The 20,700-nt window shown below is 43.6% G+C and overlaps 1 protein-coding gene across 1 annotated transcript in view; it reads right to left on the bottom strand.

Annotated features, from left to right (window-relative positions):
• LOC116826633 (ATP-binding cassette sub-family B member 5-like) overlaps positions 1–20,700 on the bottom strand; it is a 150,110-nt gene that overhangs the window by 115,346 nt on the left and 14,064 nt on the right. Inside the window, 14 exon segments of the mRNA XM_075062395.1 lie at positions 1,691–1,774; positions 3,046–3,123; positions 4,319–4,423; positions 6,615–6,761; positions 8,902–9,141; positions 10,090–10,251; positions 12,495–12,649; positions 12,652–12,664; positions 13,510–13,704; positions 14,130–14,255; positions 16,654–16,764; positions 18,279–18,392; positions 20,317–20,334; positions 20,336–20,495. Of these exon segments, the coding sequence (XP_074918496.1) occupies positions 1,691–1,774; positions 3,046–3,123; positions 4,319–4,423; positions 6,615–6,761; positions 8,902–9,141; positions 10,090–10,251; positions 12,495–12,649; positions 12,652–12,664; positions 13,510–13,704; positions 14,130–14,255; positions 16,654–16,764; positions 18,279–18,392; positions 20,317–20,334; positions 20,336–20,495 (1,708 nt within the window).

Here is a 20,700-nt window from a genome sequence, read left to right as displayed (position 1 = left end):
AGCTAGCACAACATATGGCTGCCCACTTACTTAGCAGTAGCTGTGTTGATGCCAGGCTATTGGACAGACAAGGTAGGTGAGGTAATATCTTGTATTGGACCAACTTCTCTTGGTGAAGAAGACCTAAAGAAGAGCTCTGTTAAGCTCGAAAGCTTCTCTCTCTCACCAACAGAACTTTGTCCAATACAAGATATTACCTTACTCACCTTGTCTCTCATACCTTGATTTTCCTTGGTTCTCCAGAGCAGGGGCTCTCACCCTTTTTATTTCTGAGCCTCCCCCACCTCCAACATGCTATAAAAACTTCATGGCCCATCTGTGCCACAATAACTGGTTTTCTGCATGTAAAAGCCAGGGCCAGCATTACAGGGGTAGCAAGCAGAGCAATTGCCTGGGGCCCCATGTCACAGGGCCCCCCACGAAGCTACATTGTTCAGGCTTTGGCTTCATCCCCATGTGGTGGGTCTCAGGGCCCTGGGCATCATCCCCATGAGACGGGGCTTTGGCTTTCTGCCCTTGGCCTCAGCGAATCTAACGTTGGCCCTGCTTGGCGGACCCCCTGAAACCTGCTCGCAGCCGGTTGAGAACCACTGCTCCGGAGAATGCAATGTTCTGATGTTCATTTTGATTTATTAAACTGTTTTATAGTTAGGATCCCATGCATCACCTTCTCCCTGTTTTACCTTGACAACTGGGATGATGGACCTTATCCTCAAGAATTAAGTTGCAGTTTTTAAAGATTCAAGTAATTCTACGTTCAGTCAAATCTTTGACTGATTCCCACTCTGTGCTGGCCAGTAAAGAGGAGATGGGAGGGAATATGAAATCTAGTGAGTCTGAGAATCTAGTCAGTCTAGTGAATCTGGGAGTTGAGGAAGGATTTTTTTTTTAAGACAAGTGAAGTAGAAATTTAATGTTATTTTAAACTAGTGAATAAATCAGGAAACTTATTACTCTTTGCTCATGAGTGAATTTATTTTAGAAAAGTATGGCTGATTTTTTTTCTTCAGAATTTTTTTCATGGGGTCGTGTGGTAGGGAGGAAAGAGGAGACTGGCAAATTCTGCAGAATTTGCCACTTACCTGCAGGATTTGCAGTGGTTCCTACACTATCCCATTCCCCAAAGCCACACAGTCCCTTGTGCTTCTACCATCACTGATACTCTGTATTAATGACAACTCACTTCACCCCATAAAGCCCACATAACCAGGCTTCCTGTGTGTGAAATGTAGTGGACAGAGCTGGGAAAAAGAAATCTACTCATGTCAACATGAGGCCAGGGCATTGGCTGCAATGCAATTCTCCCACACTACAGCCCCTCCAAGCAACCTAAGTGGGGCTTTAGGGCCGCTTGGTACACTGAAGACTTTCCTCCATCATGTGGTTTAAGTGGTGCAGAAGTGCTTACACTGGCCCTTGGACATGGCTTACTTTTAAAGTTAGTAAGGTGTTTACTTAGCCGCTTACAGCAAGGAAATGGAAGAAGTGAGAACATCTGCCGAAGCTTTAATAATCGTCATAATTTGGACTAGTGAAACTGTTTCCAAGACATTGATAGTGTGCTATTTAAACGTGTCAGCCAGTCTCCAGAGTAGATTTACCAACTCCTTTTCCAAAATAACTTCATCATCCCTTGCCAACACTGCAATTCCTTTTTGCAAGCAAAACATAAAAACAAAAACAAACATACCCCTTTGACTTGTGAAGCATCTGTAGCTAATCTGGTTAACAAAACCCCTATGGCATTTTTATGATCGTCGTACCACACAATCTCCTGCAAGGGAATAGATGGTTAAGTTATTTTTGCTTTTGCAAGTGAAATGTTCTTACCGTAACTCAGACTTGTCAGGGTCATTAGTATAGTGTATGGACATTTAAAGCTTGACTAGCATGTGTGTGTGGGGAAGAGAGAGAGACAATATAAGCACTAAGATACTCTTCTTTTGTGATGAATAACATTTGTCAGATAAACTGAAAACAATCTTAAAATAAACTATTCTTACCCTCAGAAGATTAAACTGTTAACAATCCAGGTGCTAACAACTGCAAAGATTTTAGAATAGAGAGTCAAGTATGTGTCATGTACCATAATGACAGGTTTCAGAGTGGTAGCCCTGTTAGTCTGTATCAGCAAAAAGAACGAGGAGTACTTATTTTATATTACACTGACTCCTGTAGAGCGATTCCTGATCAATATGGGTGAATGTGGGAGGAGAATCAGCTTTATTATCCTTAAAGGTAGTGGAAAAGAAGGAGAGGTTTGGGGTTTTTGCAATTTTCTCTCTCCTCCTCATCCCCTTAGAATGTTCCTATGCATATGCAGAACCTTGTGATACCAAGCACTACCAATGGGTACACAGGGTGCCTAATCGTTCACCCACAGAGAATCCTCTGCAGGGAACAAATACAAGTGTGTCCTTTCCCAGGGATCCATCAGGAGGGAATATCCAAGGACATGTTGCAATAGTATTATTGTAAATCATTCCTGATCCAGATAGTCATCTTGACTAGAGAAACCTCTCTAGTGAGCAAAGATAATGCTTTGAGAACCTTTACCTGTTATTATATGGTCTGTTTGCTATGGAGTTGGAGCAAACAGACCTAAACCTATTTATCTAAACCATTTATATCATGACCATCAGGGTAAGACAGAGATTTAACTTCTGTTTTATTAATGTTTGCAAATATACCAATGAACTCAGATACATGCATGCTTTACACACTCTTCAGTATGGCCGACATTGAAAGAGATGGCATCAAAATTAGACAGCTCTCCTACCAGCACTGAGTTAATTTGTACATGCTTTTGCTTTATTTTGTTTCGCACATGTGCTCAGAGACTTGCCACCTGTGCAGTATTGAAGTGTCACTAAAAGGATGAGTTCTCTCGAAGCAGTGTTGGAGGGGGACTCTACACAGGCCACATGGAACCAGGAATTTTCATGTTGTTATACAAACATCAGCCCACAAAAGGCACCTGGCTAACATGGCAGGAATGCTGCATAATTGCTGTCTATCGCTCTTACCCAGAAACAAGGCCCGTACCTGCTGAAGCAATGCTTTGAATGACAAAGTTCACAATCTCTTGGTCAGAACTTCCCCAGACTTTCCAAACATGAATCCCTGAAAAGGAAGAATGGGAAATACAACAGTTGAATTGTATGTGCTGGGCTGTACGGTCATATTTAGAACAACCTGCTGTAAATGTGATGATATTTCAACTGTTCAGCCACACAGTTTACAGAACCTACACAGTGTTGTGAGAGATGGTTTCAGATGTTAGTTTAAAGCTGGTGAAAGGTACCACACACATACCTGGAAACTGAAGTTTCATTGTACTGTCCCACCCACATGCTTCTGCAGCCAGCTGCAGAGGTCAGCAGTGGAGTCACCTTCCATGCTTACTCATTCCTTAGCCTCACTACTCAAGCTGCTATCTAACACTGCCGACTGGGACGGTGTTTTTTGTAACATACACACCAATGTAGTGGAACTGGGCTGTGCCCAAACGGTTTCTCCCTAGGACACACAGTGGTCAGCAGCATCTTTCAGGCATTGCTGCCCTGGGCTGCTTTGTAACTGGCATTCAGGAATGGTAAAGGCTCTGTATTCCATACCAGCCATTTGAGCCATTCAGTGGGTTGGCTCTGGAACAGTTTCTAAGAAACACAGTGAATACAAAGTTGCATTATGTCCAGGGGTGAAAGTAACTTACAGGACTTACTGGTACTGCCAGAGTCCTGAGGGGGGCGTGGCCTCATCCAGAAAAGGTGTGGCCTCACCCACAAGAGGCGGGGCCTCTCAAGATTTAAAGGCCCTGGGGCATCGGCTGTGGCTGGGAGCCCCAAGGCCTTTAAATCAACCCAGCTCCCAGCTGCAGAGGTGGTTGGAAGCCCCCAGGGCTCACGGGCAAATTAAAGGGCCCGGGGCTCCGGCTGCCACAGAGCTCCGGGCCCTTTAAATCCCCACTGCAGCTCCAGCTGGGATTTAAAGGGCTCAGAGCTCCCACGGGTGCGGGGAGCCCCGAGCCCTTTAAATACTGGCCCCAGCCTAGCCGCCGAAGCTGTGGGTGGGATTTAAAGGGCTCTGGGCTCTCTGCAGCGGCGGGGAGCCCAGAGCCCTTTTAATCCCAGCTGTGGAAGCTGGTGCAGTCCGGCACAGCATTCAGGCTCTTGCCGGTATGCCGTACCAGACCATACCAGCTTACTTTCACCTCTGATTATGTCCCCAACATACCTCTCAACGAGATCTGAAAATCTTGACCATAATGTATATGACCAGATACTCAGCTTTCACTTTTCAATGTAGTGAAGTTTACCTGGATGATGTGTGTTACTAAGCTGATCACTGCCAGTACAAGAAACATTAGAGAAAGCAACGTGGTGTTTTTGCTCCTTTTTTCAGGATCCGTTTCTTGAAAAGCCTATGTAAGAAAAGCACAAAGTGACCACCAGTTACAATAGCTCAGAAACACTGTAGAAACTATTGAACTTCACCTTCTCTCAGTTCTTCCCCGGCACCTGAACTCTGTCACCTCTCAGCTTTCTGCTGCTGGCCAGGAGGTCACTCCACCTCTCCCAGCTGACCTGCCTCTCATCAGCTGCTCCTTCTCCAACCCTCTACCAGACCCTCTCCTCGTTTGCCAGTGAGCTGCAGTTCCACTAAAGTGCCTCCAGGCCAGTACTGGGTTTACAATGGCACCTGTGGTGCCAGGGAGCCAGGCCCATGCTCAGAAAGGGTCCCAGCCTGCTCTGCTTGCACTGTACTCTGAGACCCCCCCAGCCCGCAAGCTCCCGCCTCCACCTTACCCACCACTTGCTCCTCTTGGTCTGCCTGCCAGCTGGCCAAGAGCTCCTCTCCACTCCCTGCCCTCACCCGCTGGCTTCTCTCTTCCTCCTGGTCAGACCTCAGTGCACCTCTGGCTCTGGGCAATCTCTGCTTCCCACTTTCTCCCTGAGCTGCCTGGGACAGATGCAGACGCCTGGCCCATCTCGTCCAGTTTGGGGGCAGAGGGGAAGGGGAAATGGTGTTGGGGGCTTGGCTGGGCCCTTCCAGGCACGTGGGGTTTGAGGGAGCCCAGGTGGGGCAGGCCCTGGCCTGGCTGATCGTGTCACTCCCGAGGGGCCAGAGTGATTCCCCGCCCCAGGACAATGGTGTCTCATCCTGGCAGATACAGTTGTCTCCCAGCAGGGCCAGTGAGTGGGGCCAGGAGGCAGGGCATGGGGGAATGGGTCTCTGGAAGGCCTGGGGGGGTGCTGGGCTGTGAGGGGGCGGGAAGATCTCTGTGTGTTGGGGCACTAGGGAGTGCGAGTTCTATGTGGGGTGCTGGGCAGTTGTGGGGCTGTGCAGGATGCTATGTATTTGTGACAGGGTCTGGGGGAGGCGCTGGTCATAGTGGGTCCAGGGGGGCTTTGGCCATAAGGCATTAATGTGTGTTCCAGGGTTGGGCAGGGAGGGCTGTGTGATGTGGCAAGGGCCCACCCCTGAGGGAAGAGGCATGGTGGCAGCACAGGGGTAGGCAGACCATTGTGCATCTGGGAACTGCTGGTTTGTAAGTAGTGCCCTCACACTGAGCTGGGCCGAGCGGGGCCACCCCTGCCATGCCAAACCCCATTGCCCCTCGCTGGCTCCTTGCTCGGGGACTGTGTGACAGATTTCTTCCCCCCCACACACCTCCCTTGGCCTCTCGTACTCTTGTAAAGGAATCTTCCATTCCCCACTCACACAACTTTGACCCTCCCCAAGGTGCTTTGCGATGCTTGCAACAGCGTTAGCTACATACAATGCTGATCTGCCTTCCCCGGGGACTCCCTGAGGGAGGAGGCCATTGGGGTGTGACAACTGAATCCCCTGCATCATGCTCCATTGCCCCCATATGTTTGGCGCTGGGCCCACAAAAAGTTAATCCAGCCCTGCTTCAGACTGCCACTTCACCAGTGCCTATCTGCCTTTCACTGATGCTGTCACTCCGTCAGACCATCCATCGCCCCTCCAACTGACTACAACACCCCTCTTCTCTTGCCTGAAGATAGAAGATTCCCTCAACATCTTGCTTCAACCATTCTCTCTGCCTGCTGCTCCAACTCCCAGCAGCTTCCAACAATCATATACTGGAATCCACAGGAAGACTCCATTTCTTTCCAGCAATGATTCAAGGGGTTCAAGGAATCAAGGGATTAATTATTCAGACAGTTCCATGGATGTCCCTGGTACTTACAAACATGTTGGAATGCAAGGTACCTTGAAGGAGCTTACTGTCCGAAGAGACCAAGTACAATGCAAAGAGCAGGGTCAGGTACAAGGCAGGGAGCCTGCACTACAGTGGAGCGGGGTAAATGAAAACTGAGTTTGATAAGGGTAGGTGATTTGCTTCTCTGGAAAGGTGAAGTCATTCCAAATATGGGGCTGGAAAATAGGCAAGAAGTCCCAAGTGGGGAGAGGAGATCAACGGCTTGATCAAGTTCCTACTAAAGTCATTAGAAAGACTCGTAGAGTTCAGTGACAGTAGGAGTAGAAGGAGGCTCTAGAGAGGACTAGTTGGAGGGTCGGGCAGGATTTAAAGTTCTGCATTTGAGCCTGGTTCAAGTTAGTTTACCACACAGTTCTGAACTTACCCCAATGATTTTTCCAAATATAACTGCAAATGCAGGGTAGACGCCACCAGAGAAGGCAGCAGCAATCACGCCAAAGAATATATGCAGCCACTCTGGTTTGTTCAGAGCCAGGATTCTGGAATAAGGCACAGCAGGGACATTTTCCTCCTACATAAGAGATAAAATTCAACTGTTCATTGAAAGTTGTGGAACATGACAATTTCCTCAGCTAGGGGGTAAATTGGTCAACTGTCCTAGCAACTGTTCATAGATAACTCGCCCCAGCCTCCAATGTACATACTGAATGAGCAAACGTATCGAAGATTTGCCACTCTGTAATTTAAAGTCTTAAAACTGCTATTGCAAAGAAGAAAATCTGCAAGTATAAATTTAACAAAAAGCTAATCGGGGGGGGTGAGGGTGAGGGTGAGGGTGAGGGTGTTCTACATATTTCAGTGAATGTCAAATAGGGTCAGTAACCATGGTTTTGCAACTTTAACACATGAATCATGTATAACAACCTAAGAGTCTCACTATTCTTTTTATGCTCAGATCAGTCTAGTTCAGCCTCTGCTAAATGCTGTGAGTGGCAGTAATATAATTGGGTCGCTTATGTCAGTTAGTCTGTTTTGTTCTTTTAAAAATTACAGGCTATGACTCATTATCAGATGTATGGACAAGGCATATTGAAAACAGTTGATTTAGGCTTCATCTCCCTTGAAAAATACTTGGCAGCTCAATTCAGCTTCACTGAACTATTCAAAATGTCCATACATTTGTTGAGGAAGTTGTGGAAAATGAAATGAAAACATAGGAACTGGTACAAATTATTAGATGAGGTTCTGAGCCAGTTGTGATGGCCTCGCCTGGTTATCTTTGCCCGGGTTGCAGATACTGGAAAAGCCTGCCCACACTTCAACCATACAAACCTGCTGAATTTTGTGACATCAATAATTTCATGTCTTCCTATCTGATTTCTTCACTTTATTGAATGTGTTAAAGGATCACAGGGCTGGCTGGGCTCAGCTCTGCCCTCCAGGCTTTGTGACCTGGTGCACATGATTGCAACACCATTCTCATAAATTTAGCCCGGTTGGCCCCCTCATCAGGCCAAACCTGAGCAATGCTGCAACCTCTGAGGTTGCAACATCTGGAGTAAGGAGCCAAGCCCAGCTAGCTATGTGGGACAGGAGCTGCGAAAGAGCAGCTGATGTCAAAATCTGAGGTAAACACTGGCCCCCCGATGTAACCCTCACCTCACAGCTGGGCAACACTCCCTCTTCCATAATCCTTGTCCTGAACCCCATTTTGGACCCCCTGATGTAGCCTTTCCCTAAAGCCAAGCAATTCTCCCTCTGTTATACCACCTATCCTGGCCCCTACCCCCCTCAACTCCTTCTGACAACCTCTCACTGTAACCCTTGGATCCCAAATCCCCCCACTCTTTTATCCTCTTCTCTCCGGGGGCTGCATGATGTGGCTGTGGTTTTTGGGGAGCTATCAGTTTGCCACCCCTCCCCTGGACCTGTCTGCCCCCATATCCTTCCCTCAGCCCCAAACTGCACCTCTACACCCCTCTGCCCCCATTTCCTTCCCCAGACCCTCCAACTCCTTCTCATTATATCCCCAGACTCCTAATCTCTCCATTTTACCTCCAGCCCCCCAAACCTCTTCACCCCATGGGTTGTGTGTGGGAGGGCTGTGTGTTTTTGGAGGGGGTGTCTTGGTTTACCACCCCTCCTCCCCTAGTTGCTGGTGAGGGGAGTTCCCCAGCTGTTTACATCTGGCTAGAACATATGGAATCTTAGCTCTGAGCTCCACCAAACCCCTGATGGAGACCTGTGGCAAGGGAGAGCATTGGGTCTAGGAGTGTCTTACGAGGTCTCTGGGTCATAACAGATCATTACAAATAGGGTCTGAGCTGAGAAAAGTTGAGAAACAAACACAAACATCTAGCAAGGTTAGGTACGTTATGGATTCTGATACTGTATTCAATAAATCAAACATTTTATTATTATTATTTGAACATCTTAATAAAAAGATAACTAACAAGCATAAAGCTCCTTAACACAATATTGTGTAGCAGGTTAATTCTGTCTCAAGAGGTCAGACTGATTTGTTTACACCTGTGTTTTCCCTGAAGATTTCCCAATTCAAGTATTCACCCAGGTCAACGCTGCATACGATGGGATCATAGCAAATGTGGCATGGTTTAAAGCCTTTTTTAAAAAGAAAATATAATGACCTTTGTTCCTATTCTCACAAGCCATCACTAAACTTTAGGACTGAAGTGAATTTTAACACTAACCTCTTTCTCCTTCGTTTTCTTCTTTTCAGATGACTTTTTCTTACAAGAGGTCTTTCTGCTTTTACACCTTCTGGATCTCTTAGGAATGCTTCCCAGCTCAATGATTCCTGGTTCTTCAAAACCACCAAGATCAGTCAGGTTCTCCATCTTGAGATCTTCTAGATCCTCTTCCTCATAGTCTTCATCTTCTGTCTCTTCATCGCTTTCTGACATCTCATTTTGAGTGTTTCCATCATGACCCTAGTGACAAGCAAGGAATAGTGATACAGTCACAAGATAGTTTGCAGCAAGGGGAAGGAACAGTATACTTGGTATGGAAACAAACAAAATAACAACACTTCGGTTACGTGATCACTTTCACATTGTAATTTGTATAGGCCAAGTTCTCTGCCAGTATAAGTTGGTGCAGTTGCAACATACAGCAGCAGAGAATTTGGTTTTGTATGTTTCCCCCCACACACACACTATCTATATAGCTCAGTCAAATCCAGGATCTAACAGTTCTGTGATGATGTCATCCAACTCTTTTGCTCATTTATGTTTTTGACTTATTACACTGGGTAAATGTGAAGCACTGCTACCGGTGAAAAACAACCACTTCCAACTCAGAAACAAGATTGACTGATCAACTTTCACTAAACTAGAAAACATGCAGAAACTACAAAGTGAAAATGGCCCAGCTGTATGAGTGCAGAACTTGCATGTGTCAGCAATAGTATCAGTGAGATCATAGGCGCCAACACTGTGGGTGCTCTGTGGCTCAAGCAGCCACCAAAAGAAAAATAGGAGGTGTTCAGCACTTGCACGGCAGGATAAATCTTTTGTGGGCCCCAGGGTCTGGATTGTGCCCCCACCCAATGCCCTGCCCACCACTCCACCCCAAGGCCCCTACCCCAATTGGCCTCTTCCTCCCCAAGGTCCCACCCACACTTGACCCAGAGGCCCCACTCTTGCTCAGCCTCAACCTCTTCTCCCTGAGGCCCACCTGTGCTCTGCCCCTGCTCAGCCTCCCTGCCCCTACCCAAGGCCCTGCCCACAGGTCACATAGGAGGGGATGAAGAGGAGCGCTCACCAGCAAATACAAAAATCAGCACCTGTGAGTGAGATATACAGATAATGTTCTGGAGTAGAGAGATGGCTGGTAAATCTGAAGCATTTAGTGAGGAGTGCTCTATCACACCTCATTACCTGCTGCATCACAAGAGAATAGTAGACACCCTTCTGTGTCATGAGTTGACTGTGTGTTCCCTGTTCAACAACAACATCGTTATGAAATCCAGCAATAATGTCAGCTGTCCGGATTGTGGAGAGCCGGTGAGCTATCACAATGGTGGTACGTCCAGCCCTAGCCTTACAGGGGAAAAAAACCCCAAGAGATTTACTTTAAAATGTTGTGAAAAAACCCCACAAACTCCCTACCTAACAGCACAGTGATAGTATGGAAAATACAAGTGTAAAAGCCCTGCTGACCCTTTATAGCTGATCATTATTTCCATGCCTGCTGTCTGATTTAACAACCAAAGGACGTTTCTGATTACAAAATCCACATTCATAATAATGACTGGGGAAAGTGGATTAATTTTATAGGCTGTGCAGGTATCCATTGCCTATAGCTAAGGTTGCCTGACACTTCCAGTTGTAAGACCTGTTGTCAGATGCTTATAACTTTGCCAAGATTTAATTATTTGGGCTGAAACTTTCCATGCTGGTATTTGCCTCAGGTTGTGTTTTTTTGTTTTTTTTCCTAATTTCAGCAAAAATGGTTCAATGATTTCTCAGACTGAGGTTTGAGCAAAATATTGTTGTTTTGCCCATATTAAAAAATTCTTACAACTGTTTAATTGAGACTTTTTATCACCTACATGCTTGAGAGCAGGGATTTGAAATTTGGAGGAGATGGGCATGTCTCACTGGTATCAGGGATGTGCCTTTTACCATTCCCATGAAAATCTGTCTAAATTTGGTCCAGTTATGAGGCTCTGAAAAATCTTAATTTGCATGTGCTCAGTAGAGACTTATTAGAGTTCAGCAGCTAAATTCCCCAAAGAAACAGTCTGCTTTGAACACGCTGCATTGTATGACAGAAGTGGTGACCAGATCACAACACTAAAATATCAGGACACATTGGGGTGCCGTCAACCTACCCACAATCCACCTCAGCTCCTACCAGGCTCTGCCCCCACTCTGCATCAGCTCTGCCCCCTCCCCGCTCTGCCCCCCCCTTCTCATTCATCCTAATGACAAGCGTGCTAATGCACCATCCCCACAGAATGACTAAGCATGTTCAGTCCAAGATTGTGGGGGCTGAGCAGGACTTTGCCTACAATTTCTCCTCCCTATAGTCAGAGGAATTGTGGCCCCTGGCATAGGAAACAAGAGTAGGGAGAGCAGAAAGAACAGTGATTATGGAAGGAATTAAAGTTATGCAGTAAAGGATGCTCTTGTCTGCAGGAAACCTGCCTTATTTGTTGCAGAAAGGTGTGTAGTGAATGAGGCAGGGGATTGCAGGAAAAGAAAGTATGGTCTCATTATTGTTATAGCAGCTGAATACTGACCTAGAGAATAGGATTCTAGCCCTGGCTCTGTGCTGAGCATTCACTGAAGTCAATGGGAGATGTGCTTTTAACATATTTAGTGCTGTATAATGCAAAATTCTCTGAAATATTGAGTCCTGGGCATCGCAGATCATGCACCCAAAAGTAGTATGCACTTTCAACAGTAACAGCTCCGTGCCTCAGTTTCCCTTCTGTAATATGGGAGTAATACTACCACCTTACCTGTCAGGGGTGTTGTGAAGATAAATTCATTAGTGTTTATGAAGCACTCAGATACTAGAGTGATGAGAGGTATAGAAAAGCCCATGAGGAAGTTAATAATTTTGTTTTCATAGGGTTTGAATGGCATGGTGGCATACATTGAATGCTGAGGATAAAAAGAAATATTGACTAGCACTGAATTGCAATGTGAGGCAGGATGTGGTGCAGACCAGCATTAAGGAAGACGACTTCTGACTACATACAAATATCTTGGCAATCAGGAATGATGCTAACAGAAATAGAGCCTGTGATTGCTTTAGGGTTGTCACCTGTCTGGGTTTTATCCAGACAGTTTGGTTTTTGGCTTCTGTGTCCAGGTGCCATTCAGGGTTTCCAGGTGCCCAGTTTTTGGCGACCTGGCAACGTATGGCACCTGAACAAAAAGCTCAGTTACTGCAGGGTGGGGAGAAGTGCTGGGTCATTAACGCACATCAGCCTCTGCTCGGCCAGGCTGCTTCCTACATGCAGGCAAGCTCCTTGAGACGGTCCAGTGAGCAATGGGGTGTGTGGGGGGTGGGAGAGAAGCGAATGATGGAGACAGGGCCTCAGGGGAAGAGGTGGAACAGGGGTGGGGCCTTAGAGGTTTTGGAGTTTTGATTAATATCATGACACCAAAATTTTGAGCATGCATCCCTATTGATTTCAATGCTCTCCTTGAAACCAGTGGAGAGCTGTGCTTAAAAACGGATGGCATGCTATAGCCTTTAATGTCAAGCTTAGCATATGGTTGTTGTGCTTCTTAATACTGATTGATAACTCTAGCAATAGGATTCCTACCTTATCAATAGCTGCTTGCACAATAGAGTCACTCTGAGTGTCCAGAGCAGACGTGGCTTCATCCAGCAGCAGAATCCTGGGATTCCTTGCCAGGGCACGGGCAATAGCAATTTGCTGTTTCTGCCCTCCGCTCAGCTGAGCTCCCCTTTCCCCCCCATGGTGTTAAATTTCTGAGAAAACCAGAGGAGCACTGAGATTGCAGAAGGGGTCAGTTGAAATCCTTTTACACTCCCACCCCCATCTTATTGTTACTATCACAAACAGAAATTCCCTCTTTTAAAAGTTTTATGATGGATGCTCCAATAAACACTTTAAGAATAATTACTTCAAAAGAAGTGTCTTGACCAATTACATTCAGTGTTTTTTTCCCCTTGAGGCAGAGGACAGTTTAAAATTTCTAATGATCGATTTACATTTTTTTCTCTGTCTCACCTTCCAGTTGGCCAGGAATTAGTATGTGGTGTGACGGTTTTCTATTAGCTTAAAGAACGTACTCTAAAATTAGATTTTTCAATTATTATAAAATAGAAGCAACTGAAGTGAAGAAACAGACAAATAGACCTGGCTGAAGGAATCCAGCCATTTGGTTGGCTAACAATAATAACCAGTGACTACTCAGGACCACATCAAAGCAATTTTGTTTGCCAATGTCAACCCAGTTTAAAAAACAAATAAGGACAGGAATATTGAAAGTGGGAAAAGATAGATAATACCTAGCAGAAGAAAACAGAATAAAAACAATCTGGTAAATTGAAAAATCTCTCATTGTCCATAGAAATTCCTTAGCCACCCTATTAAAAAATGTTGCCACATGACATACAGTTAGTATTGTAAAGTAAGAACATTGTGGGCCAAATTGTAAATTGGAATAAATGACAAAACAGCAGTGAAAAGCTAGTGAAGCAGCATCTATTTGCACCAGCAGAGAATCTGAGTCACAAACATTCAGAAGAACCGAGAGAGAAACCAAATAATTTGTCATAGTTATAATGTGCTCAGAAGTATGTCAACTCACATCAGGCAGTCTGGATATAAAATCAAAAGCACTGGCTTCTTTAGCTGTTTTCTCAACTTCAGAATCAGTAATACCCTCTCTGCAACAGCGAATGGGTATTACTGCAAACAAAATAGGCTCCTGGCTTACAAGGCCAATATGTTCTCTTAGCCACTTTATATTAAGTGTCCGAATATCTCGTCCATCTAAGGTAATCTGAGTGGAAAGGCATAAATGAAGAGTTTAAGGAAATGTATTATGTTGGTATGTTCACATGGAACAAAGCAATAACATTTAAACAAAATGACCAGGAAAAATTAAAAATGTATCTTCACAATCACCTCAAACTACAGGAATGGAAGGAGTAGGATAAACAAAAAGGATATCCCCAAATAATTAAATCCAAATTTTGACTTCCCTTAATATCAGTAAAGTCATATCTAGGTTTTTACAATATTCTCATCATTATGGCATACAAGTAATGAAAAATCAGATTCAGAATTTCTTTGGATGCTACATATCTTTTGCTCTTTTAAGAATCCAATTTTTTGTAATGTCCTTTTAAAGTATAAGTGTAATCTAGTCAGGAAATTAATCTTCATCCTAGTAGCCAGGAATACCCACAGTTCATCCAAACTAACCTCTCCTTGGACTGGATCATAGAATCTCTGTAGCAGCTGAATAGCAGTACTTTTGCCACAGCCACTGGAGCCAACCAGAGCGATGGTCTTCCCCGATTGAACTTTCAGGTTCAGGCCCTTGAGAATCTGGAAATATAATCTTTATATGTTAGTCCAATAAATATAGAGCTACTTAAATAAATGGTTTGTTTAGAAAAACATCATGATCAAGCCAATAATGAGAGGTCTGGTCTAACAGTGTACTGAACTCCCAGGCCTGCTTTCAGTCCTTTGTTCCTAGCCGGGTTGGAAAGCACTTTGAAGATGACAAGAAAAAGTTTTTATTGCTAATAACAATTTTGCTTTGTTCTATTCTTATTCTATAAAGCTGCCATAAGAAAAACGCTTTGGCTCTGAAAACAAAGTGGGTGTTGTAATATCCCCAATGGAACGAAGAGTCAGGGTTTGACAATCTCTAGAATTTACTAGGGAGGAATTAGTTATGGAGTAATGACACTTTTGTTGCAATGTTCACATTTAGGAACATTTTACCTCAGTCCGTTTATCCCATCTTATAAATCTCTAATATTACTAGTGGCCAAAATATTTGTCTCCTATGGGAACTCTTATGTATATTGATATTTAGGCTGATTTATGACTACACATTTTTTTTCAGTAGAAGATCAAACCAATAGTAATATTGTTCTCGTCTCCTTATACTATACCAGAAGAGCTCCAGTTTTCCGGTAAGCTAATAGCAGATAAGCTTTGGTGTTTGCTTGACCAAGCAAGAGCATCCTCCTCCACCCCTTTAACATCATTTCTCATCATGACCATCCCAGCTCTAACCTCCCTTTTTAGGTAAGGCAAGAAAGGGCATGTCAAGGTAACACTGACAATAACCAGAGTCTTCAGCTCTCTGTGACCCTGTTCATTCTAAATTTGGGTACCAAATAGACATTGCCTTGATCTGGTCTGTTGTTATCTTTGGCTGGTGATTGATGAGAACCAGGTATCCAGGATGATTCTTTTAGCTCTGCCAGCTACCTCTGATACCATTGATAATGAGCCACTGCTGACATAGGGTGAACTCTGGAAGGGATGGATGGAATCATTCTTGAATGTCTCCATCCCATTCCAGCCACAGGCCCAAACCGTGGCTCATCCGGCCCAGGGCTTCTCTTGTGTAGAGTGCTGTGGGATTCTGTCTTGTCACCCTCCTGCTCAGTTTGTATGCAAGACCATTAGGGGAAGACAGTAAGAAAGTACAGACTACACTGACTTCAGTATTCAGATAACTTAGCTCTAGGTCTCTGATTCATCAGACCCAGCCGGGAGAAATTGACTGGTTTAGCCAGCAAGTTACAGGGTGGGTTTGGTGCAGGCAAGTCAGCTGTGACTCACCTCAGAGATGATTGAGTTTACGCTTGTAGGTTGGAGGAACACATCAGAAGAAATGGCAGAGCTAACAGCAGCACACTCAGGTGAGTTTGTAACCTGTTCAATCCACAGCTGCTTTTGCACGCAGGAAGCAGTAGCGGCTAATAGCATTTTGTTTGTCTTTTGCACTTGGCCAGAAGGTTCTGAACTTTCAATTCTGGTACAGATGTCAATCCAGAGAGAAATATTAGATTACTGCAAAGTACCATACATGGGACTGTACAACAAGATGACTCCCCTCACAAACTTCAGCCAGTGGAGAGTATGGCAGTCTGTTTCTTAGAGGGCATTTTCTGTAGGGAGAATCTTGCCTCCATGCTCTATGATCTGCACTGGCTTCCATTTCATTGTTAGGAGTGATTTAGAATAATGGCTTTAACCAATAAGTCTTAAAATAGGTTGAGTCCTGGCTATCTCCAAGATTACCTCTCCCCACATGGGATATCACAGCAGCTGAGATCTTCTGAAGCACGGACACAAACAGCTTTCTGGGTTTAACCACAAGAGGGCTGGAGGTGAGGCATTCTTGGTGAGAGAGCTTGAATGAAGAATTTGCTTCTGATTCAATTCACCAGAGGCCAAATTTACTCACCTTCAGGTTATGCTATAAGCACCATTTGTTCTCCCTTGCTTTTTCCAGCAGGTGAAAATGAAGAAAAGGTGGATGATGGTGATGAAGACAAAGCTTTAGTTTTGGAAGGACATTCATCCTGCATTGTTGTTGTATTTTTGTAACTAATATAATAACATTTAGCTCTTACATAGTACATTTCATCCATATATCTCAAAGTACTTTAAAGAGGTGGTCAGTATTACTATCCTCATTTTACAGATGGGGAAACTGAGGAAGTGACTTGCCAAGTGTTACTTTGCAGGCCAGTGGCAGAGCTGGGAATAGAATCCTGCTCTCCTGAGTCCTCACCAAATGTTCTTTCAACTTGACCACACTGTGGTACATAAATACCCAGAGTACAGGATGGGCACTTTAAAAAAAACTGAATTAAAATAAACACATTACATTGATAAAATATCAGTTTTCTTTTTGGTCACACAGAAAATGGCAGCAGCTTTTCACTGCAAAGATGAATTTAAAAAGATCACTTACTTTAACATCAGGTCTAGATGGGTAACTGAAATGGATGTCTTTGAATTCAATCTCTCCTTTGAGCTTATCCGGTCTGTATCCTTCCTTGGCACTGCTATCTATAAGATGGTGCTGGAGAGAGATTTTGAAAAGGTATTACACATTTGTGTGATTTTACAATTGTGGCTTTAGATGGATAAGTTGTTTAGGACAGTAAAATAAACATTGCAGCACTACATAGCAGTTTAACTGATCAATGGTTGCTGTATTTCACCCCAGAGGAATCTGCCTACCAGTGAAATGCAATCCTTGTGTATACCCTGCAAAGCATTTTGGGATAAGAGACAAGGAAAGAACAGGAGTAACTAGAATAATAAAACATCAACTATACCCTAAATCATCCATCTCCCAACATTTACAATGGGCCCAAATCCCTTAGCTCCCTCCCACCATCTGCCTAGGCAGAATGTGGGTTGAGAATCAGTTCTTAAAGGAGTGATGCAGCCTGTAATTGTTGGTTGGCTTAAAATCCACAAGCAAAATAAATAAATCGGGGATATATTACAAAGTCTTCACCCCTAATAAGATACCATCATCCTGAGGCTCCCTGGTCTGAAGTCCAACGGAAAATTAGCCTGGCGCTAAATAGCCTGACCTGGAATTGCTCCTCCACTTCCCATGTTGCTGATCTCTGTTGGACTGACAGTTTTCAATGACCCAGTAATCATCAGCAGAGTTCAAATCTTCTCTTTGAGTAGGAATGGGAAGTTTAAAGGGGACCTCTTAGGCTCTCTCTGCTCCCAGCAAAACCAAAAATAAAACCAAACCCTTTTCTCTGAGTTCTGGTTTCTGATTGGTTCTGGTAGTAGCTTCCAGCTTGTTCTATCTCCATCCCAGACTCTAGGCAATCTGGGAAGCAGAGTTCTGAGCCTCTGTAGCCATCATTGCTGTAGTCCGAGGCGAGTCCCCTAAAGAATTGCTTAGTGTAATAGGTCAGGAACAACCAACTCCACAGGTGGTTACACAGAGTTTGATCACCCTTAATTCAGTTTCTCTGGGCAAAATTCCGCCCTTTGTTATATCCACACAACCTCACTGAAACCAACTGGCATTTATGGCCATAACAGAGGGCAAAACTCAGCCCTTTGTTGTAACCTAATATGAACCTGAGACTGCAGATATATAACAAACTACTGTACAAAATTCTAAGAGTTAGTTAGTGAAAGTGTAGCATCCCTATTCCCCAGCAACAGTATTACCAGAGCTTTCAACAGCACTGTTAATCTCCAAATCAAAAGCAGTTGAACTGAAATCATGTCCACTCCATATACTTGTATTTTAAAGAGCAATGTCATTTCACTTAGCTCTTCATCACTTACTCTAAAAAATAAATGAATGAGGGAGTGAGAAACCTAACAGGAACAAGGGCTCCAACCTGTAAAGTTGAGCTATAGATCTCAATTTCCCCCAAGATTGCAATAAGCTCATTTAGGGCTTTGGTTAAGGCTTGTGTTTCATCAATATGAAGAGAAATGTCATCTTATTTTTGTTTTCAGTGGTCTGAGTCTATGGAGTTCATCCACTTTTTGAATTTTTTGAGAAATAAATCAGAAATTTCAGACTGCTAGAAAAACGACATTAAGTACCTTACTGATAACCTTGTATACTTCATAGGCAGCACCTCGAGCATTGGCAACACTCTCCAAGTGTGGGGAGCCCTGGCCGAGAGAGAATGCGCCAAGGAGAGCAGAGAAGAATACCTACAGGGAACAAAAACAGGAGCTAGCATACACTGGTTCCAGACCTGGAGTTTCTTTAGTGTCATGATAATCCTGGTGGTTCTGTAAGAACTTTTCCAGAAAAAAATATATATAAAAAAAGAAATCAAAACTAAAATTTCAGGCTGCATTTTTCCAGCTCCTCCAGTTTTTATACATTCCCTGGATTTGACATAGGAAGTGATGAATGTAGCTATTGTGTGCATCGCATGTCCTTTAACAGTTGGATTAGCTTTTTTTGTTGCTGATGATTTCATTAACTCCCATTAAGAGAATAGTGAAATTAGACATCTCTCCATCTCTTTGCAATATTAAAAACCTCAGCGTCCTCAGAGAGAGTTAATCCACAGTTTCCTGAGGCCCCAATCCTTCAAAGTGCATGCTTAACATTATGCCTTGTGACTAGTTCCACTGAAGTCACGTTCTCATCAGAAGTCAATGGGGCTACTCACAGTGCATAAAGCACGTTCCCAAATCTTTGCAGGATCAGGGCCTTATTCCTTTCCAAAGAAAAAATAATCTAAAAGTTTTGGTGAAGTACAATAATCCCTTGCAGGGATTTAAAAAAAAAAAAAGAAAGATGGTCACATGGCTGTGACACTGGCAGACCAGGTGCCAGCTCATGCCAAAACTCCAGACCTCTCTGAATGCATACAGATGCATAGCTGGAAGCCAGACCAATTCACTTGTGTATTATTATAGAGAAAAGTGATTGTTAAACGTATAAGAATGTATTTGGTGTTTAAACTTCATGAAAACTAATGGGATGTTAATGCATTGTTTTAACTAATGCATTGTTTTCACTTATCTGGATCCTGTTATAATGCTGTAGTAAACATTCACATAGTGTATGCCCCTGTCAGTAAATAACCCATCAAATGAGAAAGAAGTCTTGTGGAATGCAAATGAAGAATTTAACAGAAAAGTGTTAATTTCAAAGCAAGAGGTCATTGTGTGTGATGATCGAAGGTCAAAGACTCCAAATGTATTCCTCACTCTCTGCCATCAAAGGAAAAGCCCACATGGGTACTGACCCTGTCAGCTTGTTTTCTGTGGGAAGAAAACTATGAGTATGGATTCTGGGAAAAATCCTTCATCTCTCCACTGTTTGGATTCTTGCAGGGCAGAATAAATGAACACAGAGATGGAGATTCCCTGAGTTATTCTGGGTAGCCCTGAGAGACTTTTGGGAAACTGGCACATCACTACATCACTGCTACCATTTGGAATTATAGACTGACTCATCTGTACATATATTTTATCTACTTTAATCTCTCAATAACTCTTACCTTTTCTTAGCTAATAAACCTTTAGTTAATTTACTACAGAATTGTCTACCAGCATTGTCTTTGGTGCAAAATCTAGGATACCAATTGATCTGGGGTAAGTGATTAGTCTCTGGAACTGGAAACAACCTGGATGTGGTGTGATTTTTGGTGTAAATGACCTTTTATCATGAAGTCAAGTTTGTCTGGGTGGCAAGATAGACTGGAGAGTCTGTCCGTGACTCCATGGTAAGACTGGTATAGTGATCCAGGAATTCACATTTGTTACTGGCTTGGTGAAATCTAATTATAGAACACACTGCCAGTTTGGGGTATCTGCCCTGTTTTCTGACAGCCTGCCCTGAGGCAGGCACTCATGGTCGTGAACCACTCCAGACAGCATGACAGTGACCAAATGAGATATTTGTTATGGAACTTTAAGGTCTTAAATATATAGATTTAACATCTCTGTAGGTTTATATTAAACATATTTTAACATTCAGTCTAATGGGTACTTTGTGCCCGAGTAGAAATTATGGATCCTTTGATGCAGTATTTAAACAACAAAGCATTTTCTCTAATTTATAGACCATTTTAAAAGAGTTTGCCTCAGCGAATTGACTATACTGTGCTGTACTTACAATTAACACATGTCCGATTGTCATAATTTTCTTTCTCCTCCACTGTGAGTTTGGTTCCGTACCAAAATGCAAGAGCAAAGGCTCCAAATAAAACAAACTCTGTGAAACCCAAAGATGTGTAGGTGGTAATGGATTTTTTGACTCCAACTTTCCTAGCATTCTCTAGGTTAACATCATATCTGAAAACAGACGATAAATGTTAAATTTGGTATGTACCCAGATGACATTCAGTTCCTAGATTCCTCTCATGCTTCCAGGGCTTTCTGCCATAAAGATCAATTATCTGGATTCTTAGATGGTGTGAATCAACACAGCTTTATTGATTTTACATCAACAGAGGATCTGGCTCAATAATTGTCAACAGTAGGTCTGCCCTCTGGCATT

This window comes from Chelonoidis abingdonii, chromosome 2, assembly GCF_003597395.2.
Source record: "Chelonoidis abingdonii isolate Lonesome George chromosome 2, CheloAbing_2.0, whole genome shotgun sequence".
Taxonomy (NCBI): domain Eukaryota; kingdom Metazoa; phylum Chordata; order Testudines; family Testudinidae; genus Chelonoidis; species Chelonoidis abingdonii.
The sequence above is the reverse complement of the archived record's forward strand: the minus strand, read 5'-3'. Positions and strand labels throughout refer to the sequence as shown.